General features: G+C 33.7%; 1 protein-coding gene across 1 annotated transcript in view; it reads right to left on the bottom strand.

Moving 5' to 3' along the window:
- Positions 1-16,405: 16,405 nt before the first annotated feature.
- The window catches only part of LOC128995730 (inositol polyphosphate-4-phosphatase type I A-like), a 62,122-nt gene continuing 52,195 nt past the window's right edge, over positions 16,406-26,332 (bottom strand). Inside the window, exons 28-31 of the mRNA XM_054420749.1 lie at positions 23,254-23,385; positions 21,874-22,009; positions 21,126-21,317; positions 16,406-20,425 (exon numbers count right to left, since the gene is read on the bottom strand). Of these exons, the coding sequence (XP_054276724.1) occupies positions 21,185-21,317; positions 21,874-22,009; positions 23,254-23,385 (401 nt within the window). The 3' untranslated portion in view covers positions 16,406-20,425; positions 21,126-21,184. The remainder of the gene's footprint in view (positions 20,426-21,125; positions 21,318-21,873; positions 22,010-23,253; positions 23,386-26,332) is intronic.

Here is a 26,332-nt window from a genome sequence, read left to right on the forward strand (position 1 = left end):
TATGTAGATTTGTAGAAGTCGTATTTTATGCTTAGAATATATAACTAAATTAATTCGATTTAAATCCATTAAAATTAACATATACTTTTCAGTTTATAGGTCAGTTTGCACCGACCTGTTCTAGAGAAACTTAAAAGAGCAAGAATAAGAATTCTTATCGCTATGGGGAACACCTTGCCAACTTATATTTATCAAACCTTGAAGAACCCTGTGAGAACCAACTACAAAAGTTATAAATTACTGTAAACATAAATTTTACATCACGTTACATTTTATGTGAACGGGAAGACTACACAAATACTGACAATATATCGCTTGAACACATGGTTAAACTAATGTAATTATTTTTTCAGAACAATAAAACAACGAACAGGCAGTTTCATTCCAGTCCACTACTGGAGCTAGTGGATTCGAGCATAAACAGCCACAACCTCACAAGAGCTTCACAAAAGATCCGTAGGTTAGCAGCACCGTGCAGTGAGTGACGAACAAAAGGTTAGGTTTGTCAGATACACATATTTTCACCTAAAAACTATTTGCGCACGAATAACTTTTTGGACATAGTGTAAGGAGTTTGTTTTAGTTAAATTTTTCGAGTATTATAAGATTGTTTTCAGCAGTGATCGGTCAAGTTTCATAGTTTTTAACAAAGCAATAAGTTATAGCATAGCAACTGTTATGTTTGATGTAATCATCCTTATGTATCAGTTGAAGACAATTATTTTAAAGTCTGTCTGGTTCAGCTACGGGTGCGTTTTTGTTTACAATTTATCTATTATATTATTAAAGTGGTACAATCAAATTTGATGTGAACGGCCATTTAATAAAAAATATATGCATATGGAAAATCAAAATGAAGCTTAGAGTGTGTAGATTTGCCGAAAAGTATTGACATTGACTTTATATGTAGGCATGCACATACACAGATACATCTTTATTATATCTGTGTAGATATAAAATCAATGGCATTGATATAGCGAATTTCCTGCGCCTAGGAAAATCCGGCTTAAGGGCTCTGCCCTACAGGCTGATTTCCATAAGGTTGCTTCCAAAGCACAAATTATTTAATTTAATTTAGTTAATGAAACAGCTGGTCAGTTCAATGAACTTGCGTTTGTTTATTTACTCGAAAAATATGTTTGTAGTGCTTTATGTAGATTGAGGAGGGTTATGTTTGGTTTAATAGAAAGGTTGTATAAGTTTTGTGAAGTATTGATCAAAGTTTAATTTTGTAATTTATATAGTAAGCTACATGTAAAGAGGCTTTACTGAAATTAAAGAATTGTGCTAAAACATGTAATTTATTAGGCAATTGATGCTATTGCTACACTAAGGTATGTTGTCATATTCTTTTGGATCTATTAGCATTAAAAAAGGGTTTAAAAGTAGGTACACTTTTAAATCAGTTTATACTTTCAAATTAAATCATAGAGTTGCTGTATTTAAAACACACATAATCACCACTTTAATAGCTGTCTAAGTCACATTTTCTTCCCGTTGTAAAGCACAGGTATAGCAGCTCATTTCTTGTTATTTCAGTTAAAACCTCATACCGAATCAAACCAAATAAAACGATATAATAATAAACATAGCTCATCCCCTGGCTACATAACCAAACAGTAGCATAAATTATCAAACTTATCCTAAAATAATAGAAACAAAATTTTGTTATGAGCTACAACTGTTTTGGCCATCAATATGGTAATCTGCAAAATAAACGTAGAAAATAGAATTTTAGACACTAGTGCATTCTGCAACTGGCTCACACAACTATGTTATGTTCTTTTTTGAACAAAAATTCCTTTTTTAGTTGGAATTTGAAATGGATCATAGATGGGATGTCTACTTAGTATCCAATGGTCAATAGTACTTGGGACAAAGTACACTAATATTGATCATACTTGGTACTTTGAACTAGGGGATTGGGGTTTCTATACACATACACATGAGCTAATCCTCTAGTTGGCATCAACCTAAAAAAAAAATAGTTGCTGTGTCGGTTTTACCTCCAGTTGTATTTCTAGATGTAGTGGCGAATCACACTAGGCTGATCGCCAGCCGCTAGTGATCAGCGGCTGACACCAGCACCACATAGCTGGGAAAGCCAGTTTTGAACAAGAGTTAAACTACTTTTCTCAGGACGGTTGTGTCTAGTTTTAGATATCTCAATAATTTTGGATAGTCAATGTTAAATGAAGCCATTCCATTTCTTACTCTAATAGAGCATTTATTTCACCGGTATTGCCTGTGTAGAATTCATCAATCTGTTAAGATCAACAACGGTTTGACATTAACCACATACTTGATAGGTAATAGTATTCTTTCAAATTGAAAGTTTCAATACCATTTTAATTAAATTATAAGCCAATCGTCGAACTCAGTTGAGAGAAGCGACTCTCGGCTTTTCAAACAATAATAGCGATGTATTACTTTACATCTTGCTCACTATCGAGCATCTCCAGCCGTCCACCGCGTTGGTGACATGCGAGCTGAATGGCTTTTTGGGATATTAGTACAGAACTCGTAACACAAACACTTGCGAGAACTTAACTGAACTTAACCTAATGTTTACAATAAATTTCATCTTCTAGTAAAGTTTTATAACTTCGTGACTGAATTAAGAGATTATTCTAATTGAATTTTAATACAAACATCAGAAAAGTTTTAGTTTTAATGTGATAAATTAATTATTAAAACTCATCCAGTGCAGTGGAGTATGGTGTTGACAGGCAGCGCTACCTGTTGGTGTTGCAGTGAACTACGTACTGCTTTACTGACAACCTACGATTCTTGCCTACGTATCCCTACGTATTACGGTATTACTATGAAAATATTCATTGATCTTTATCATGGGGATTTTCTTGTAGCTCCTCATCATTTTACCATTGTAAGGGAGGATTTGGAAAGGGTAGTCAGGAGTTCTAACACACGATTTGACTAGCTAATTTATTCAAACATGTATAAAACGTGTAACACATTCCGTACGGTATACTGTATATGTATTAATTTATAATAATTAATCATTTAAAACCCTTGATCACAATTCGTCTCAATCCCAGTATTTAGGGATTTGTCAAAATCTATCCCGGGATTGATCTTTACAAATTTGTTCCAATTGCGTTCATAAACCAGAAAACTACAACAGTTTACTTATTCTCCAATAGAATAACATAGACATTTTAATTTTTCAGTGTTTTTTAATTAACAAATCCCATAAGTGCTTGGCAACGTTTAAATACCATTACATTTATTTTTTTTAAATTCTACAAAACAATTTGTTGTGCAATATTTTTGTCAAAAATGGGAAAACCCAATTTTTACCCTATAAACCCCCAGGAGGTTCCCCATTTTAGATAATACCATTGACAACAAGCCACAACAAATATAAACTCTTTTCTTTTCAATAATTTACCCTTGGTTCTCATGGGGAGTAAACATAACATTTTGGGAAGTTTTACAAATAGGATATAGGCTATCTTCACTGAGAAATTCACTTTATCTTTATATATTTGTATTATCATTGACGTTGTTGTATTAATTGTCAAAGGTTATGTTACAAATACCATGACAAACACACAACAAACATAGATTGAATTTAATGTATAGATAAATTAAATAAACCATCTGTTTAACATTAAATGCAAACTCAAAGTAAATGTTTATCCACAAATCTAGGGAATTAAAACGCGTTGTTTTAAGATTGTTTGGGGATAAAAAGTTAACAGGACACAAGCACTCTTACTAATATTATAAATGTGTATATAAATAAATATATGAATATGTACGTGTATATAAATGCAAACTATAAATTATTTAGAAACATAACACAAAGCAACAAATAGTCCTCGGAAGGCAGGCGGTTGGGTTGACGACGTGACGGCGATTATTTGAACGCCTTCAATGTGAGGGACGCAATAGTTCATACTGTTGGACCAAACGAACTCGTATTAGAGTGACGGACCAAACGATTTTGGACCAAACGAACTGTTTACAACTGTTGGACCAAACGATTTTGGATCAAATGAAATACTCCCCAACTGGAGGATAAAACTATTTTGGACCAAACGAACTGTTTTACAAGTGTTGGACCAAACGATTTTGGACCAAACGAACTGTTTTACAACTGTTGGACCAAACGATTTTGGATCAAATGAAATACTCCCTATGAATTGATCATGTCGGCGAGGGAAGACGAAACTGCCCTCACTGACAATCTGCCAATATGGCTAAGATGTTTTATAGAAAACTAGCTGTTGTACCCGTGCTTTGCAACGGGAAGAGGACACAAAATAGAAACATTTTAATTGTAATCTTTACATCTGTTGCATATAATAGTTACACATCCGCCAACGCTTTTAGAAACAAAATTCGCTCTGCCCCACAGGCTGATTTCTAAAGGTTGCCTCCAACGCTCAACTACTGTATTTTATTTAATTTAGTTAATAATGAAACAGCTGGTCAGTGCAATGAACTGGCGTTTGTTTATTTACTCGAAAAAGATCTTTGTGATGTTTGTGTCTGACTTAGGGGAGGTACGAATGAGGCATTTAGTTCAAAATTCCTCCGTGAACAGCGCTGTAGTAAAGAGCACTTTGGCAATGAAGGTTAACTAATCGCAAAAATAGTTCTGTTCATAAAATAAAATTATAAATGCCTCAAATTCAATTTTATTATTTTTTAATTATAAAATTAAACTATCATAACCTAACAGAACTAACCAAACTTGCTGATAAAGAAAATATAACAAAAGTGTAGTAATCGGAAAAATAATTCTGTTTATTAAATAAAACTAGAAATTGCTCAAATAAAATTTTTTAATGACTAAATAATAAAATGAAATTATAATAACCGAACCAAACCAACCAAACTTGCTGATAATAAAAAAATCTTGGACAAAAAGTTTAATGAAACCAGCGGGATTCGAACCCGGGACCTACAGTATATCAGTCCGGCACGCTATCCATTAGACCACCTAGGACGATGGCTTCTGACTGTTTTGTTACGGTAAATACGTTCCCTCAGCTAAAAAGAAGCCCCCAGCTGTCATCGTATCCTCTTCTATACCTCCCCTGAGTAAATACCGTGATGTGTTATGTAGATTTAGGAGGGTTATGTTTGGTTTTATAGAAAGGTTGTATAAGTTTTGTAAAGTATTGATCAATGTTTAATTTTGTAATTTATATAGTAAGCTACATGTAAAGGGGCTAGACTGAAATTAAAAGAATTGTACTAAAACGTGTCATTTTTGAAGCATAATTATGAAGCAATTGATGCTATTGCTACACTAAGGTATGTAGTCATATTCTTTTGGATCTATTAGCATTAAAATAAGGGTTTGAAAGTAGGTAGGTTTACACTTTTAAATAAGTTTATACTTTCAAATTAAATCATAGATTTGCTGTATTTTAAAACACATAATCACCACTTTAATAGCTGTCTAGGTCACATTTTCTTCCCGTTGCAAAGCACGGGTATAGCAGCTCATTTCTTGTTATTTCAGTTAAAACCTCATACCGAATCAAACCAAATAAAACTATATAATAATAAACATAGGTCATCCCCTGGTTACATAACCAAACAGTAGCATAAATTATCAAACTTATCCTAAAATAATAGAAACAAAATTTTGTTATGAGCTACAACTGTTTTGGCCATCAATATGGTAATCTGCAAATTAAACGTAGAAAATAAAATTTTAGACACTAGTGCATTCTGCAACTGGCTCACACAACTATTTTATGTTCTTTTTTTTAACAAAAATTCTTTTTTTTTAATGGATCATAGATGTCTACTTAGTATCCAATGGTCAATAGTACCTGGGATAAATTACTCTAATATTGATCATACTTGGTACTTTGAACTAGGGGATTGGGGTTTCTATACGCATACACATGAGCTAATCCTCTAGTTGGTATCAACCTAAAAAAAAAATAGTTTCTGTGTCGGTTTTACCTCCAGTTGTATTTCTAGATGTAGTGGCGAATCACACTAGGCTGATCGCCAGCCGCTAGTGATCAGCGGCTGACACCAGCACCACATAGCTGGGACAGCCAGTTTTGAACAAGAGTTAAACTACTTTTCTCAGGACGGTTGTGTCTAGTTTTAGATATCTCAATAATTTTGGATAGTCAATGTTAAATGAAGCCATTCCATTTCTTACTCTAAAAGAGCATTTATTTCACCGGTATTGCCTGTGTAGAATTCATCAATCTGTTAAGATCAACAACGGTTTGACATTAACCACATACTTGATAGGTAAAAGTATTCTTTCAAATTGAAAGTTTCAATACCATTTTAATTAAATTATAAGCCAATCGTCGAACTCAGTTGAGAGAAGCGACTCTCGGCTTTTCAAACAATAATAGCGATGTATTACTTTACATCTTGCTCACTATCGAGCATCTCCTGCCGTCCACCGTGTCTTGACATGCGAGCTGAATGGCTTTTTGGGATATTAGTACAGAACTCGTAACACAAACACTTGCGAGAACTTAACTGAACTTAACCTAATGTTTACAATATTCATCTTCTAGTAAAGTTGTATAACTTCGTGACTGAATAAAGAGATTATTGTAATCGAATTTTAATACAAACATCAGAAAAAATTTAGTTTTAATGTGGTAAATTAATGATTAAAACTCATCCAGTGCAGTGGAGTATGGTGTTGACAGGCAGCGCTACCTGTTGGTGTTGCAGTGAACTACGTACTGCTTTACTGACAACCTACGTATCCTTACCACAGAGCAAAGAATAATACAGTAATTATTCTTTGCTCTGTGATCCCTACCTACGTATTACCTCAGAATACTCTGAGGTATTACTATGAAAACATTCTTTAAAGGGTGTTAAATTTAGTGATCTTTATCATGGGGATTTTCTTGTAGCTCCTCATCATTTTACCAGTGTAAAAGGGAGGATTTGGAAAGGGTAGTCAGGAGTTCTAACACTCGATTTGACTAGCTAATTTATTCAAACATGTATAAAACGTGTAACACCTTCCGTACGGTATTACTGTATATGTATTAATTTATAATTTTTTATAATTTATATTTATCACACTTCGTCTCGGGATTTCGGGATTTGTCTAAATCTATCCCGGGATTGATCTTTACAAATTTGTTCCAATTGCGTTCATAAACCAGAAAACTACAACAGTTTACTTATTATCCATTATAATAACATAGCATTTTAATTTTTCAGTGTTTTTTTTATTATTACCTCCAATAAGCGCTTGACAACGTGTAAATACTATTACATTTATTTTTTCAAAATCTGCAAATGAAATCTGCACAACTGCAAAATTTTTTTGTAAAAAATGGGAAAACCCCAGTTTTCACCTCATAAAATCCCCATAAACTTCCATAGTCCGATCATGCTGACAAAATGTCATCAACATCTGATAATTTTTGCTCAAAATCAACATATGCTAAATTAAATTTGATACACAATTTAAAAGTTTATCTGTTTGTTATGATTATTTAGTTAGTTGATTAAGAGTATTCGTTTACATTGAGTAGATGATAGACGTAAAACGCAAACACGAACCAGTGTTCTTGAGATATTAGTACGGATCTCATTACACAAACTGTGGCAAGAACTTAACAAATGATTGGAACATATTTCAGTGTAGAGCAAGGCTATCTGTTATACTAGCTTATCGACAGAAGTAATAGCTTGTTCGGATCGGTTTTAACTGTAGGTTGAGATTTTGTGTAATTATTTAGCTAACAAATCCAGTGTAGTGTTGTTGTGGGTGTGGGTGACAGGCAGCGCTACCTGTTGTTGTCGCAGTTAACTACGTACTGCTTTACCGACAAACGATGTCTTTTGAGATACCATTATGGTGGTTGCAAATTGGCTGTAGCATAGATTAAACATACTCCCTAAGGGAGTATGTTTAATCTATGGCTGTAGTCATAAATTTAAAAAACATAATAGTGCTGCACCCTGTTAGTAATCCTTGTAACTTTAATGCTATTGAAAATCATAGAACAGAACCAACTTGTTTAATTGAAACATCTGTTAAGATTCTTTAATTCCATTTAAAAATATGAGTAGGTACTCATAAGGTTAACATGGGAAACTCCAGAGCCACTGGGGCGGAGCCCGAAAGCCCGATCAGAATAAAAACTACTTAGTTTTCCTATTTAATGCCCAAAGAATCGGTGTCCTGAAGTTCAGCCTCCTAGGTAAATGGGAAGTGGGAGAATTAGTGATGAGTGAGTGAGTCAGTCAGTGAGGGCTTTGCCTTTTATATATATACTAGCTGTACCCGCGGGCTTTGCCCCGTTTAACTTCATAAGTATTCGCATGGCTCAATCACGTCCTGATCAAAGTTCGTTCGCTACGCTCACTCACCTTTAGGTTGGAGCTCGTTCGCTGCGCTCACTTGCCTTCAGGTTAGCTCGTTCGCTACGCTAACTTGCCTCCAGGTTGAAGTTCGTTCGCTACGCTCATTCACCTTTTGGTTGCAAATTAGCTGTTGTCATAAATAAAAAAAATAATAGTAGTGCTGCACCCTGTTGGTAATCCTTGTAACTTTAATGCTATTGAACATCATAGAACAGAACCAACTCGTTTAATTGAAACAGCTGTTAAGATTCATTAATTCCTTTTTAAATGTGAAAAATCATAAGGTTAACATGGGAAACTCCAGAGCCACTGGGGCGGAGCCCGAAAGCCCGATCAGAATAAAAACCACTTAGTTTTCCTATTTAATGCCCAAAGAATCAGTGTACCGAATTTCAGCTTCCTATGTAAATGGGAAGTGGGAGAATTAGTGATGAGTGAGTGAGTGAGTCAGTCAGTCAGTCAGTCAGTCAGTCAGTCAGTGAGGGCTTTGCCTTTTATATATTTAAATATATAGATTTACACACTGTATACGAGGCATGTTTTTTAAGTTCCGTTTATAAATTTTTCCGTTCCAGCACTGCAATTGGAATTTTGGACATTTGCGCTGTGTATGTGCATCTATTGGTAAGACCTAGCCGGAAATTCAAGAACGATCGACCGTGTTTACATCCGGTTTCGAGCATTCAAAAAGGTGCCGCCAATTGACACTGCCGCCGGCTGTTAAGTGCGCGCTGTAATTAGATTTTTAAGTGCTAAAGGTGTGAAAGCCATTGAAATTCATCGACAGATTAGTGACGTGTATGGCGAGAACATTATCAGTGCCATAATGGTATGCAAGTAGGTAAGGGCATTTTAAGACGGCCCCACCAACGTTTATGATGAGCAACGCACTGGGTACGGGGCTAGGAGGATTAAACATTAAGGAGAGGACACGCTGTAGTTTCGTTGAAGCCAGCGCGGTCGCGGCGCCGTACTGGGAGGGGGGGAGGTAGCACTACTCTCCCGCCCCCACACTCATACTGCGTTGCATGGGTTTGTGCCACCCGCTCTAGCCGCTTGGGTTTATAATTAATTCCAATACAACTGATAAGACGAATAATGTCGTAAACCTTACACTGAGTTTGTCATTCATTTCTTAGACTCAGATCGGCGAGGTTCTCTGTTATTTTAAATTATAACAGTCGAACATATTAATACAGTCGATTATTTTTGACGTGATTAGTCTATTTTTAGGGGTTTTTTTATCGTAATTTTATAAACATGGTTTAATCATGCTGTGTAATTGGTTGTACCAGCCGGTTTAACGGAAAGGAAGAATCCAGCCTTACTTTTCACAGGTAAGTGGAAGTGCAGTTAAATAAATTCAACCACAAACAATATAATACTGTAGGGTCTAATAGTCTGTGATTCAACTGAATATTGTTACGAATGATCTTTGTGTTGTTTACATTGAGAAAAGTTCTTTGAATCAAAAAATCTATAACACTTAGATATTATTTTCAAAAAATATCAATTTTTTATTTAGAATGTAGTGGCCAACCTATTCTTGTTTTAGATTATCTACAACTTTGGTTCCTTCACTTTTATACGTATTGTATCATGTTGAATGCTAGGATGATTAAACATTTTTTATTTAAATGTTTAATCCTCCTAGGTCGAATGCCGCGGTAAGAAAACGAAAACATACGGTTTGTTGTCCTGTATTGTTTATAACAGTGACTTTGGGATACAAATGTTTTACAGATTCCCAACAGATATTGGATTAAGAGATAGATGGATTAAAGCTGTTAATCGCGAAGGCAAAAAGAAAACTAGATGGGAACCGTCAAAGTGGACTTTCATATGCAGTAAACATTTTCTTGAATCTGATTTTGATGGAACAACGTTTAGAAAAAGATTGCTGCCTACTGCCGTTCCATCGCTGTCTCTTCGAGGAGAGGTATATTTTTTCTTCATTCTATTATGTGATTTTGTAATGTTTTAGGCTATTGAGCTTAGGGAATCAGTTGTATATACAAGAGTCTTAAAATACTTCCATCTAAAAAATTATTTTACTCAGCATATAACAAAAACACACATTTCATGGGATACTCCCTCCCCCTCTATCTGATGGTACGATTACTCTGGTTTTTAACTCATCAATATGTTTAAATTATTTATAGGTTAGTACAAATACAAAGTCTTATGCTTGATTAAAAATAAGGAAACTTAAAACATAATTAATTCTCTAAAAAGATTAAGCGAATCATTTAAAAAGTGTATACCGTTATACCGTTTTCGAATATTTGTGACAACAAATTCAATATGGGTAATGTTTTCCAGATTATATCTTTTTCAAAGGATAAAGAAAGTGAAAAGATAGTTGTACCAAGTACGAGTGCAAGCTTCATAGATAGTAGTCACCGCCATAAAACAGATAGTAGCGCACAGACAGAGAGTGAAGATGGCCGTCGAAGTGTAGACGTAGTTGAAATTTGCAATATAAGTACTCAGACAGAAGAGAGTGAATTCCAAACAGATACTCCAAGGAAGAAGGCGTTAAAGAAAGATTTACTAAAATTAAAACAAAACCTTGCAACTAACAAAAAGAAAATAAAAACCCTACAGCAATGTCGCAGAAGATTAGCAATGAAATGCAACACTTTAAATGATATTATCAACGATTTGAAGATCAAAAATAAAATCTGTGACCAGCAATGCATAATTTTAAAAGATGGTCTATCCCAAAGCCAGCAAGAGGTGTTGAAAGTTATCAGCAATCCACAAGACAAGGCTAAATATTCCCCTGCTGTTCGCTCTTTTGCACTTACCCTTCATTATTACTCACCGAGCGCATATAACTATGTAAGGAAAACCTTCCGGAGGTCACTACCTCACCCCAGAACACTAAGAAGATGGTATTCTTCTATAGGTGGTGAGCCAGGATTTACTGAAGAAGCCTTCAAAGCCATTGCGTTGCAAGTAGAACAGTCTAAAAAGAAAGATAAACAAGAAGTAGTGTGCTTAATGATGGATGAAATGGCGATAAAGAAACATATAGAATTCGACGGGAGACAGGTGCATGGATACATAGATCTTGGCACTGGACTCGAAATCAATGATGGTTTGCCAGAAGCCAAAAATGTTTTGGTATTTATGGCTGTAGCATTGAATGGCTCATGGAAAATACCCTGTGGGTATTTTTTAATCGACAGTATTGGCGCTGAACAAAAATGCAATCTAGTTTCACAATGTTTGCGTAAGATTGCTGAAACTGGAGCAGTGACTATAAGTTTGACGTTTGATGGTGTTTCATCAAATCTACGTATGGCTAGTATGTTGGGAGCAAATTTAGACGTTTTTGATCCAAATTTTGACCCATCTTTTCCTCACCCATCAGAAGAAGAAGGTAAGGTGTTCATTATGTTGGACGCTCCTCACATGCTTAAGCTAACAAGGAACACATTGGCTTCGTTAGGCGAGATAACTGATGATAATGGTAACAAGGTCAAGTGGAGCCACATATCCGAGTTGGAAAAGCTTCAAGCTTCAGAAGGATTGAAACTGGGAACAAAATTAAACAAAACCCATATGCAATATGGGATAAAAAAAAAAATGAACGTTAAGCTAGCTACCCAGACCCTCAGTCAGTCCGTCGGAGACGCTTTGCGGTTTTGCGAAGAAAAATTGAAAATACCTGAGTTTTCTGGAGCGCTTGCGACGGCTAAATATTGTAAAATGTTCGATCATCTATTTGACATCATGAACATTCGAAGCCCGTGGGGAAAAATTTTTTAGCCCCCTTAAAAGTGGAAAACAGAGAAAAATGGACTAATACTTTATTGATGCATCTAATTATATTAGAACATTGAAAGAAAATGATGGTAAGTTGTTACTAAAATCAAGATTGAAGACCGCCTTTATCGGTTGGTTAGTCAACATAACATCATTTTCAAACATATTCAACGTTTGTGTTGAAACAAAGAAATATTGCAAGTACATCCTTACTTACAAGATGTGCCAAGACCACCTCGAACTTTTCTTTGGGGCTATCAGGCGCCACAGCGGCTGCAACGATAACCCAACAACACGACAGTTCAGATCAGCGTATAAGAAAATACTAATACACAATGAAATTCGTGCTAGTACCTCAGGTAACTGCGTTGACTTAACGGAGATTTCAATTTTATGTGGTGTATCAACGCCATCAACCGAACGTAATGAAACAATAATCGATCATAGCCGCTACGAGGACTTTGATGATCCAGCTATCAGTACGATCGATTACAACAACCTTGGTACCTACGTGGATAATGTCGTATGCCATATTGCAGGTAAGGCGCCAGATAATGTTATTAAAAAATTTGACTCGTAATATAATATTTGAAACTATGTTATTGGAAGTTTGATGCATGTATTAATTCATCCAAGAATAACCGAGACATTTTATATATCATTGTTGTGTGACAAAATATGTCAGTGGTATTATATTTTTATATTTATAGCTCAAATTCAAATTGAAATTCATTTATTTAAACTATTACAAGCATGGCCCCGCCAAGTTTACAAAACTTGTCGGCGAGGACCAATAAACTCAAAAATGACAAACAAAGTTTACAGATTTTTCTTTTCTTCAGTTTTGTTTTCTACAGATACATTTAGTGTGTATAACATTAGCCTACCCTTTGCTTACATTGTTAGATTTGCCTAAATGGACACCATTTTGAAATGGTGCAATTAATTGGTTCTTGTTATGAATATACGCACACCAACATATGGTAAACGAAGAGAGATGGGTCATATTTTTATGAGTAGATTTTGTTTGTTTTGACCTAAGGAACAATATCACAAAGTTTGTTGGTGTTAACGCCCTGAATAACTATTATGAATACCGCAACGTAATTTGTATTAGCTAAACAACAATTTATGTTTCAGGATTTGTCGTCCGATCACTTAAAAAAAAATTACTTGTAAACCATGCCTTGACGCTTTGACAAATCCTGAAAATGATAATCGAAGAAATCCCGATTATGAACTTATTCGATGCAAGTCAAGAGGGTTCTTAACAGAACCATCCAGCGACGTCCAACGCATTTGCAAACTATGTGAATCATACTTCAGATCGTCAAAAGAAGACGTAGTGCTTCATTATCAACACATTTTGAAAAATGTGCCCGTAATGGTATTTAGAGACTTGCATTACAATATTTTTTCAAACTTAACTGAACATACCAACCAATTAGGACCATTCGATTGTCATATACGAGATTTGGTAACAGAAATATCAATCAACTATTTGAAGATTAGACTACACCATGCTACAAAAATTAAAAACTTAAATTCCAATCATAATATTAGGAACCTAAGTAAGAGGAAAGTAATATTTATGAACCAATAGTACAGTACGTTAAAAGGTGAGTAATTTACACTACGATGTCTTGTCTTTTAAGAATTCAATGTGCTTGTTTTTATTTTTCCCATACTTATATTGTGTATTATTTTTAATACTGGCCATAAATTAAAATTTAAATCATGAGGAGTATTGTATGTGTATTTTAAAGCTTTTCTTAAATAAAAAAATCCTTTAAAAGAATGATTAAACGCACTTTAGCGTCAAAAGACGCGATGATTGTTGAACATTTACAATTTTACTCAAAGTTTCTTTGGGCAAATTGATCAAAATATAACTCAACATGATTAAAAAAAATCTAGAATTTTATAGCCAAGAAATTGTTTTACTTTTCATGTTCGTAATTTAATTGTAACGGCTGTAAGTGTAAAAAAGTGAGCACGGCTTTGAGTTTTTTCTCAACTTTGGTTATTTAAAATCACCTGTCTAGCCCATAAATGCCTTAAAACTAGTAAAATATGGTATTTATAAATCGAGAAAACAATGAAAAATGTAAATTTAAAATGTATTTTACCACCCAAATTATATTTTTCATTTTAACCTATATTTAATAAAATTGTTTTATAAACTAGAAAAATTAAAAAAAGTTTATTTTAATTATTTTCCTAAATACAACTTTTAAATATAGGTAAATATATATTTTTTATTTCTAGAAAGTCTTAAGGAACACGACAAAATTGTTAATTTGTATAGATACATCATATTTCATTCAAAAACGTAATTAAAGTAATCATATGTTCAAAGTCCAGGACAAATCATTCAACTTTGATCTTCAATAACAAATAATAAATAATAGTCTTTATAGAAATTATTGACACCATTCGATAGGAAATTTAATTTACTTTAAGAATGCCATCGGTGAATAACACAGGTGTTTTAGTTTAGCGGAAATGTTAATTCGAAACAGCGCGCGTCGCGTTTTTCCCTATCTCTCCCATGTTATAGCCGCGGCTTTTTGCCACTCTACGGCTCCGCGTGCCCCTCTAGTGTTCTGCTAAAGCTGGCTTCACCGCAACACGTGTATTCCTATTCGCGTGCCCCCTCCTGTACGGGGACAGTAATGACGCATCATGAAAGTTGGTGGGGCCGTCTTAAAATGCCCTTACCTACTTACATATCATTTTGGCACTGATAATGTTCTCGCTATACACGTCACTAATCTGTCGATGATTTTCAATGGCTTTCACACCTTTAGCACTTAACAATCTAATTACAGCGCGCACTTCACAGCCGGCGGCAGTGTCAATTGGCGGCACCATTTTGATTGCTAGAAACCGGATGTAAACACGGCAGATTGTTTTCGAATTTCCGGCTAGGTCTTACCAATAGATGCACATACACAGCGCAAATGTCGAAAATCCCAATCGCAGTGTTGGAACGGAGAAATTTAAAAACGGTACTTACTTAAAAAACATGCCTCGTGTATATATATATATATGAATTTGAACGGATGGATGTTTTTGGCCTCTGGGGACCTCAAAACGAAAAATTAAATTGGTCCCGGGTCTTACCATGAGACCTACACAGTAATGACTTATTCCCTGTATGGGAAATTCGCTAATAAAGTGTGTTTTTTAGTAAAATATTAATAGCTTAGTATAAAATAAATAAATTTGCCAAGTATGATAAAAAATATCCATAAACAAGCAAACTACAACACTTTATTTAGGTGTATTTTGTAACATGAGAATGAATGTACAAGATACTTCCCTGATCTGTCTGATTTTTTTTATTAATTGGATTTTGTTTTTGCTTTTGCATTACATTGAGAATTTGGTTGCCGTGTTCTTTTGAGTGTAGATAGATTTGCATCTAAAAACATTTCAAGCATCTAAATTCAAAATTAGCTATAGATCTAGAAACAACACATTCAGTTGAGAAATATAACAAATCTGGAAATATACAAAACTAAATGTCAAATTGTCCCAAATTCTACATTGGCCGGGACTGGAAGAACATTTTCATGCAGATTCAAAGAACATATCCAAGCCATAAAATCAAACTTCCCAACGTTCAATGTATGCAGTACATATAATAGAAAACAATCATAATTATGGCAAATTAGAAGAATGCGTCAAAATTATAAATTATGAAAAGAGGGTGAAAAAATGAATATAAAAGAAGAAATGCAAATCTATCTGCACTCAAAAGAACACGGCGACCAAATTCTCAATGTAATGCAAAAGCAAAAACAAAATCCAATCTATGAAAAAATGAGACAAAACAGGGAAGAACCTTATACATTCATTCACATGTTAAAAAAATACACCTAACCATTTAATCAAAATTTAGTAATTTACTATGACTTCAAAACATTGTTATTATATGTTGTGTATTATCATGTTGTTATTATAAGTCTGCAGGTTTGCTGCACTGTATTTGTTTTCTTGAAAGGCAGACCAATATCTTAAAATGAGCTTCAAAACCATCAGCTAAAAGCATTGATGAAAAAAATCACCACTCTGTGAAAGTATTTAACTCGGTTGACTTATTTTTGTTTAGAACAGCTAAAAAAGTAGGCTAACCAAAAAACTACAAACATTTAGTCATAGTCAAAATGTGCAGGTCAATAAATAATAAATCTATGAACAGTTATAAATAAAAACACACCTATGTACTATTGATAAAACATTGTTTATTTACAAAACATTATGATCATATAACATGAAACCTTCTACAGTCTACAATAATATTTAAATAATAACATTTATACAAATTATACAATTTATATTGAAATATCTATGTAATTAAAGCTCTAAAATATTAAGACAGTAAACAACAAAATAACAGAAATAACAAAGATGGAATACATTATACATTCTAAACATTCAAATGTTGTACAAATCACAAACTTGTTTTTGACCACACACGACTTTAACTTGTTCACAAAATACAGGTAAAAAATAAAAATAAAATGACAAACCAACTCTTTGATTGGTAGTTTACAAAGATAAACTCTTATAAAACAAGTCTTGAAAAGAATAGCAAAGTATGTAAATACTTTCAAATATATATAGGTGCCAATATTTTACAGTAATTTCAATCCTACAAACTCAACTCATTTAAGAGATTGTATCACCATTTTCATCACCTGCTTTAAAAACCAAAACTACAATTCGGATACAAAGTAACGTACTAACATAAGAATCACTAAATAAACAGCACTGTAGTTTGTGAACAAGACCCCTAACTAACAATAAATATACTTAAATTAAAATAATATAAATGCAAAACAATCGTTAAGTACCATTTCTAAGTATACTGTAAGAATATAAGCGTATTTGAGTTACATTCAAAATGAATAAGTTATAATTTCCCAAAATATTACAACAAAAACTTAAAGCTAGTGCGTTATCTACCAGTGGTAATGCTACAACTTCTATAATTTGTGTAAGCACATAAATTTCTTATAATATTACAAACTTATAATTAGGACAATAGAGTTAAATAGAAATTTTAAGGTTGTGTAAAAATGACAATGGATCAGCAGGAGCATGTTAAAATTATTGGTGGTTAAAATAGTTAAAAACGGGTAAATGCAAAATATGAGATGCGAGAAATAATTTTAAACAATGATGTGACGGTCTGTTTAGTTTGAATGTAATGATTGTCCATTTAAAACCAAATAAAGAGAAATATTATGCAATATTTTAGAAATACAGCCATTTGACATAGGCTACAGATTTTTACATTACGTTAGGATAAGAACTACAAGTAATTTTGCTCTTCCTATTATAAAATATGAAGCATGTTTACGTGTCTGTTACATGTTTCGTTAAGTTTGAGTGCACCTATATTGACTTTATGTTTTTACTTCGGATGAGCATCGATAGGTCAACCATCGATGGTACATTGGTATTAACCCTTGATGTACCGATAACAAGCTACAACCGATTAAAACAATTTATACAAAATTTTGCAATTGCTTCGAAGTTTACAACTGAATTAACAACAGGTGACTTACTCCCTAAGGAAAAAGAACTACTTTAAACCTGCAACGCATGTATTAAAAACAGCTGATTTTGCTGCAGTACGACAAAAATAAATAATATTATGCAAAGTAATAAAATACTATTAAAAATAGCTGGATAGTATTGAAAACCAACCAAATAAAACTTTCAATGGCTTAAAATGTCATTTACATAAAAAAGAATAACAATAAAAATTCTAATTCAATAAAACACAACCTTTTCACAACACATTTCTTCTTATAATTTGTAAATTCAATTTAAAACTGGTAAAATTGTCTATCTGACCAATATTGTTTAATTAATTTCAGTTATTTCCTTCAGCAAAATGGAAATAGTTGGCTATAATTGACAAGGTATAAGAATTTTGTCACATCTAATACATTAACAATGATCAGGTATTAGTACATTTCTTATAGTAGTCATCAGTTTGGCACAATAAATATATAATTACACAATATATTCAAACATTATCACTGTAGAAATATTTAGATACATCAATAAATAGTTTAATCTAAGCTTAAATGTAAATAATCAGTCAATAATTGGAAACAGAAAAATTATGATTCAGTTTCTTTTTGTTATGAGTTGTCAAACGTATAGTAGTTTGGCCCAAACTAACTACATTTACATGCATGATTAAATTTAGTCATAGTTTCTACTGAAAGTTGAGTTTCAGATTAATTATGTTGTTTTACACACGTGCATATTGTAGGGAAAAATCAATAAAAATGAGTTTACCGACCCCAGAAATATTTCATGATTATGTTCCATATCCAACAATATCATTTGAAAAATCCTCTTTTGAGGTAGCATAATTCGGGTACTTTTTGCCTAATAAGTTTAGAAGTTGTGTCTTGAATATTGACACATTTTTATTTCATCTGTAGGGAGAATTTTTTAAAATTAACATAATAATGGCTGTGAAAAATAATGTGTACAAGGTATTGCCGTTAGTCAAACAATATAAAAATATACTGGAAAAAATAACTTTATACTTTTTAATTGACCAATAAAATATAAATTATCCCTCATAAGTCCAGTTTAACCAACTAATTTTTAGAAATAAGTTTAATATGCAAATCTGCAAATAAATTGACTTCCTCTAACCTTAAACTACAAATATCTTAGCATACAACATGTATAGAAATTAAAAATTAAGGTTGTGCATTGCTAGGAAAGATATTTTCCTTATTATTAATTAACGTGATTATGAATGGAAATTGTTTATGATTATCAACTTACAACATTACATTACAATTTTACAAACTTTGCATGGCTTATAGCTAGAATACTGAGCGCTAGGTAGGCTAAATCTCTATTTCCTCTCATAAATCTCTCGATAAAAAATAATTTGTAACTATTTATACTGTAAGTAGGAAATGTATTTTAAGTAAGTAAAGAACTATTTTTAAGTGAGCAGTTTAATTAATTAACACAAATTCTATATGACTTAGGCATTTAACAATTAAATAAAGAAATAATAAATAAGATAAATTAACACAAAGACTTGATTGCACATGCTTAATTGCAAAATATGAAGCAATCATCACTTGAAGATCTCTAATAAAAGGCAAACAAAGCTAAAATAATAAATATTACACCATCTTTGATTTTTACAAAACCATAAATAACTAGGCTATGTATGTTTCATAATTTTTATAAAGCAGAATTGTTATAAACGCATCAGGTACATAAACATCAGGGTTTTATAATAATTAATTGTTTTGTGTCGGGCCTTCAGTTCTAGGTTTACAAATACCTTTGGCTTTTAGCGTGTTTCTTTACTACATCCTTAACTTTTTGAATTCAAATTTTATTTACCTGTTTTTGACTAAAAACCCAGTCAAATTCCTTTCAAATCAAAGTTACTTATTTGAAAAAGAGAAGAAAGTTGTCCGTGTGACTTAATAAAAAAATCAAGCAATACAACAACAAACAACAGTTTTATACATAGAAAGAAACGTTTTTCTAGTTGTAAATGTTGTGATCCCACTATGCTGAAACAACACAATAATTTGTTAAAGTAACAAAATGACCCCCCCCTGACATATTTTAATGATTGCATTTCTTAAGAGAGTGTTGAATACTCGCATTTATTCCATGTTCAGCTAATAAAGAGCGTCCAAGGGCCATGAACTCGAAATGGCAGCCTCAACAATACTATTTGTCCTAAAACCACGAGAATTAAAAACGCTTCTTTGCTTTACTTTTTACTTACAAATTTTCACAACTGATTTCGGCAAAAACTAAGTCAAAATCCAAGTCATTAAGTCAAAATATGATCCATCAAAAACCATTAAGTTGAAGAAAAAGGTAAAATCTACCTTAAGCCTTTGAGGATTGTGTGGACGCTGACACAGCTTGCTTGACGACAAGGATGATGTTACCAATGACTATCTCCTTTCTCGCTCTGTACTGCACATTAAACGTGGAATTGAGTATAGCAATACTTGTAAGAGAATAAAATATCATAAGAGTATGAAACTAAACAACGGATAAAATTCATAGTGAAAGATTCCATCTTGTACATTAAATTCCCCAGTTTTATTGGTATTGACTACACAAAGCAAATTTACCAATATTGAATATTGAATATTCAATGGTGAACATGAGTATTCAGTGTGATGCCTGAAGTAAGTTGAGATGAAAACAGGATCAGTCTTGCACCGACATGTCGGTGCGTGTCAACTTGGAGGTGCTTCCATCCAAAGACCTAAAACAATTATTACGTTTTAATCTACTTTTGCAATCTTGCATAAATAAATTACAGTATACTTCCTAAAATCCACAAGTGGATTAACCACATTAAATTTTAAGATTTTTAAGGCATTTTAGATTAGGTTTGCATTATCCATAATTTTTATTATCCACAACTACTCATTATCGTAAATAATAGTGAGTCTACTGTATTTTAAAAGTGAACTTTTCACATGAAGAATGTCTACCCCAACTTTTCACTGATTATTACGTTTCCTCTGCGTTTGTGGTGGGGTGATTGTATACAGCTACTCCTTGCTACTTCAACCTTTATACCTTTTACAGCACCCATCGACTTATATATTATTCCATCAGACTTAGGCTCATGACTAATCCTTACAGCTGTTGAACACACAACTTTTATGTTTTATTTGGTCTCATAGTAGCTTTTTGAAATTAATTTAAACCTTTTCTACGATAGGACTAAATAACTCAGCCACAAGTGTTGGTTGCTTTCTACCTTCATTGTAGAAAATCTGTATTGATCTGTCGCTATAGTGTTAAGATGTTTCTTTATTGGTCCACCACCAGACAAAAATTCTACCAGTTTGCAGATCTGATGTCTCCTTTTTTGTAGGCCCACCATTCCTTTCCCATCCTTTTTCATGAATTTCAGCAGCTTTATGTTTTTTTTTTATACATTCTCTCTCCCTTACTTGTGCCTGGTGGACTAGCCAGCTACGAGACAGTGTCGAGGACGCAGACGTGGAAGGGACTACGACTGGGCCGAGCCGAAGGTGCCAGCGGGTGGACGATACAGCCTCGGCAACGTCAGGATCTGCAGACTGTTGAAGGCGTACTTGCGCACTCCCACGTTCTTGTAGGTGTTCTCCCTACGACAACCCTCGCTGCAACAATTACACAAACACTAGAGTGAATATCGAATCATGTCTGGGTTTATAAGAAGTTATGTTCATATTAGGAGGACCAGAAGTGGTTGCATCAATATTTCTAAGGTTTTCTCCCTTGAAAATACAATAAATTAGAGGTCCTATGATGCAATTAAGAAATTTTTTAGAGATTTTAATGTCAGTTACCTATTATTTTTAAAATAAATAAATTTTCTAATTTTAATGATACTGTATGTGAAATTACCTAAAAAAAAAAACTCCAAATGTAATTATAGTCTTCGCCACCCTATGTTGAGGCAGAAATAGCCCGCACCAGATATACGGCGTGCTGCCTTGGGCTGCCTCAAGTTAGGGTGGTGAGGACTATAGTGTACAAATTATCGTTTTTATAATTGGTTGGTTTATCCGGCCAAATCGTCATCTGTTTAGGGGCTCGGTCTCGTCGTGGCCGATTAAGAAGTGTTCTATGGTAGGAGTAATTTTTGTGTTACTGTCAGTTCAGGAAGAGTATGAAACACATTTCCTAGTGACATTAATGCAGAAGCTAACCCACCTCCTCATGCAGTCCAGTGCTCTTAAGAACTCATGCTCTGCTAGATCGTACTCTGACCGTAGAATGTTGCATTGCTCCAATGTCACAGACATACCAGTCCGATCCTTGGCACTCTTACAGCTTGTGAATCTCAGTCCTGCAACAACATATAGTATACAGATGTTGAATATGTCTAGATAACAGACACACATTGCAGAGCACACAAACTTACCATACTCAACAAACTTACATTCTCTACCAGTTGATCAAAATAAATTTCAGTTTATTTTTAGAGACTTTGAGGGGGAGGGGATTAAGATGTTTAAACCATAGATAAAACATACTCCCTTAGTAGATTTCCCATCCTAATGGAACAGCTGAAGACAATTTTATTGTTAGTTCATGTACGGTTTATGCAGAGGTCGTGTTTTGTTTACAATTTGTTTCCCGTTATTACAGCCATTTAAAACCTCGTTTAACCAAATAATACGATCTAATCATAAACAATAAATTGTCCCCTAGTTATTTAACCAAACAGTAAAGCACAAATCAAGAAATTAACCCTAAAATAATAGAAGCAAAATTTCGTTGACACTAGCGCCCAGTGTGGCGTACACTGAACTAGACATGAAAAACGAGCTTCAAAATTTACAATGGGATGAGAAGTCTACTTGTGTTGGTTAGTCTATGTTTAAACTCACAACATAAACTAACAGTTATAATTGGTTGCCTTCTCCCAAAAAAAAGTTTGCTCCAACTAATTCTGCATTTTATTTCTGTATATCCATGCCATAATTTTTTAACAATTTTTGTAAGGGAACGGTCCAAATCCTGGTCTTGTTACGATCTAACGTTGAGTTTTTTTTTAGATAGCATGATAAATCAAAATTAATCTTATTTGAATAGGAAATAATTTTAAATGAATATTTTAGAAATCCAGCCAGGTAAATGGAAATATTCTTAATCTGAGGGTTGCTGTGGCGGGGATATTTATTAATAAAACACCAAATAAGAAATCAAATTCTAAATACTTACAGCTCTAAATAAAACAACAAAAATGGTAATAAAAATTACATATAAATTTTTCAGAATTTGGGAATCTTTTCAGCGACTTTACTATCTCACCTCAATATAACTAAGTTTAATCATCCAAAAATTTAAAACGATCTATAGAAGTTTATAGTAAATTTCCCTGACTTAGGCTAACATTATTTTTAAAGTTTTTCTCTGACTTGCATCCTTATTTAAAAACTTTCCCTGACCTTCTCTGACCCTATACCTGTTTCCCTGGCCTTCCCTGACTTTCCAGGTCCAGAGGAACCCTGGACTAATACATGGAAATAAAACGTATACTTCTATCAATGCTTACAGACACAACACAACAGAAGTCTCCAGACATACCTTTCATCCTGCGACATATCCTGGAGGAGAGATGCAGGATCTCCACATTCTTGCTTCTGGAGACCAACACGGAGGACTTGAGTTGCTCCACGAGGTGTTCCAAGCTGTACCGAGGACCACTGAGCACCATCCCTACAAACACACATTTACTAGCTGTCTTTGAAGCAAAGTTCAAGATTGAATCGTTACTTTTTAACTTCTTAACCTTGTTATAAAACTCATTTCTTACATGTATCCTTCCTGAACACAAGTGGAAAATTTGAACTATTTGTGTTGTAATCAGTGTTCTGATTAGTGCTGCAATGAAGTGGGGGATTTTTTCGGATACTTACAGCCTTAGGCCAAAATAACCCGAACAGCACCTGCCCATTAATTCACTTCCTCGCAATCGCATCTCGTACTATCACGGGACATTTTTAACATCACCCACTGTGGCAAAATCACGAACATCTCTCGCGATTATGGGAAAATCATCATGGTCACCTGCAAGCGTGGCACTACAGTAGAACGTCGATTATCCGAAGCCCGGTCATCCGAAACGTCGGTTAACCAAAAGGAAGAAAGAAGCAAAAATCAATAAAATCGCGCGCCAATCACGACTGCCGTAGCGCTACGCCACCGCACGGCTGCTAAGTGGTAAAAGTCTAAATATAGCTCAAAGGTCTGACCCTCCCCCTTCCCCCTACTTCATTCAGTGTTGTTACGCCCGCTCACTTCGAGGTCATTGCACAACCCCTCCCGAGACGTAGGAATTGGCTAACTCAGGAACTCACTAACTCGGTCGTGTGTCGGAACTGGCTAACTCAGGAACTGGCTAACCGTCTCAGTCAGGAATTGGCTAACTCCGGAACCCGCTAACTCGATTTTGTCTCGCGGCGGAATTCGCTAACTCTGGAAGTCGCTAACCCGGCCGCGCCCACTGCACGGAGCGTTGCCAACCTTGTTCGACGAAATACTCGTACACTGCCAGTTCAAAATGTCAGTGTCAATGAAGATACAGTAAATGTTATTGTTTTTTGTTATCAATTCCACTTTTAACAGATAACTAGCCCAAAGTAATTCAAAGACAATAAAAAACCATGAAAAAGTGTTTATTTTTATTTAACTGTACAATGGCCAATTAAATGTTTATGATTTCGATCTTAAATATAAATGCCATCAGTCTAAAAGAAAATGACATAATATGAAAAATATTTAAAATTCAGTTTAATAGGTACTAAATAATTAAACCTCTACGAAATTAAGCTAAAATACACGCAAGTTCTCAAACATGGAAAACAAATTTAATCGTAATGTCGTAATAAACCAAAACTATTAATTAATACAATCATCAGCCATCGTAAATTTCATAACTAATTCATAGACTTAAAATTAAATGTTCGTCGTTGAATCGTCCAACGTGTACAAATATGACATAGACCAAGTTTCATATCAACTTATAGAATAGCTGTAGGCCTAATGGTTTAAACCAAAGCATTTTAGGCCTACTAGTAAATAGTTGCCTGATTCTAAAATGTGTTGAATTTTTTAGTAATAATGTTACATGTTTTAAAACAGTTTTTAGATTGTACACCTAAGCATCACTAGTAAATAATAGGAGAAGATATAATAAAATATAATATATATAATAAAATATTCATATAATAAAACGTGACAGGTTTATTTTAATTCACGATTTTAATCAACGACTTGACGGATTTTCCTTATTTGAGTGTTGGGTTTCCTTTATATTGCTTTCACAATCGAAATAAACTATACCAAGCCATTGCTCGGTTCCCTGTTCCCCGGTACTGAGCTACTCAATAGACTATAGCTTTGTTTTTGGATAAGATCAGGTAATTTTAGCTATGGCCACCATTCATAAAAATGATAACAAACCAGAATGACTGGGTCCATTTAGAACCATAAAAAAATCCACACTTTTGAAAAGTAGGCCTACTGAAAGACGTAAAATTAATATTAATTAAACAAAATTAAGAGGATAACCCGACTTCTAACTAATAGCCTACGATAACAGAAATTTACAAGTTGTATTTATGCATATACAAATTTGTTATGCAATCCATGAATACATTAGGCCTACCACTTTATAATGTATTGATCAATATTTATTTAAATTCAATAGCTATATAAAAAAAAACATTACAAATACAATGTATTTCTGTAATGAAGTTTAACGTGTACATTTTATCATGATTTATGATTCAAGGTTACAAGCCCAGTATATAAAATACGAACTTAATAATTATATTTGCAGGAGTTAACAAAATGGTATCTATACTTATTTAATACGCAAGCAGATTTTTTGTGACAATTACTCCTCTCCCTCTGAAACTACTGAACCGATTGACATGTTTTTGGTGTCATTGGAAAGAGCGTAACGTGAAGTTGTGCAGGAAACTTTTTTTATAGGGAAATAATTAGAGAGTGAGGCCCTGGGGCCCTTTAAAGTTTCGTATTTCTCCATAAGATTAACATGGGAAACAAACATTGTTATGAAACTCCAGCTGTTGTCAGAAATGCTGTTCTGCTATTTAATTTAATTTGTTTACAAAGAGAATTATTGTTTCTTGGTGCCATGTGGTCAATAAGTTATACTTTTGCATATATTTTAAAGGATACACACTATATAAAATGGTGGTAATGTAATACATTAAGAGATATTCATTTAAACAATCAATAAGTACGATTTAGCCTTTGCCTATATGTTTCCTGGTAAGTGTGTTGCAACTGTTCCTTAAAGTATATTATTATAGTATTTTAAAGTAAAACAAAATTATTCTTTTATGCATTCTCACCCCGTAGCGAAGCACGGGCAGAGCAACTAGTTTATTTTAATTAAAGAAACAAATGGCGGACTATGAAAATAGATATTTCATAACATGTAAAAGATCCAAATTAAATGTACAGTGTATTATCTTTTTGCATCCCAATAAGCTACTATTTAAGTGAGAAAACCACATATAAAACATACCCCCTTATATTAGTACAATTCTCATCCTTATGGATCAGCTGAAGACAGTTTTATTGTTAGATCTGTCCGGTGCACTGCCTTTAGAGGTCGCGTTTTGTTTACAAT

The sequence above is a fragment of the Macrosteles quadrilineatus genome, unplaced genomic scaffold (genome assembly GCF_028750875.1).
Source record: "Macrosteles quadrilineatus isolate MER2022 unplaced genomic scaffold, UCM_ALF_1.0 Scaffold_5__1_contigs__length_97177068, whole genome shotgun sequence".
NCBI classification, from domain to species: Eukaryota; Metazoa; Arthropoda; class Insecta; order Hemiptera; family Cicadellidae; genus Macrosteles; species Macrosteles quadrilineatus.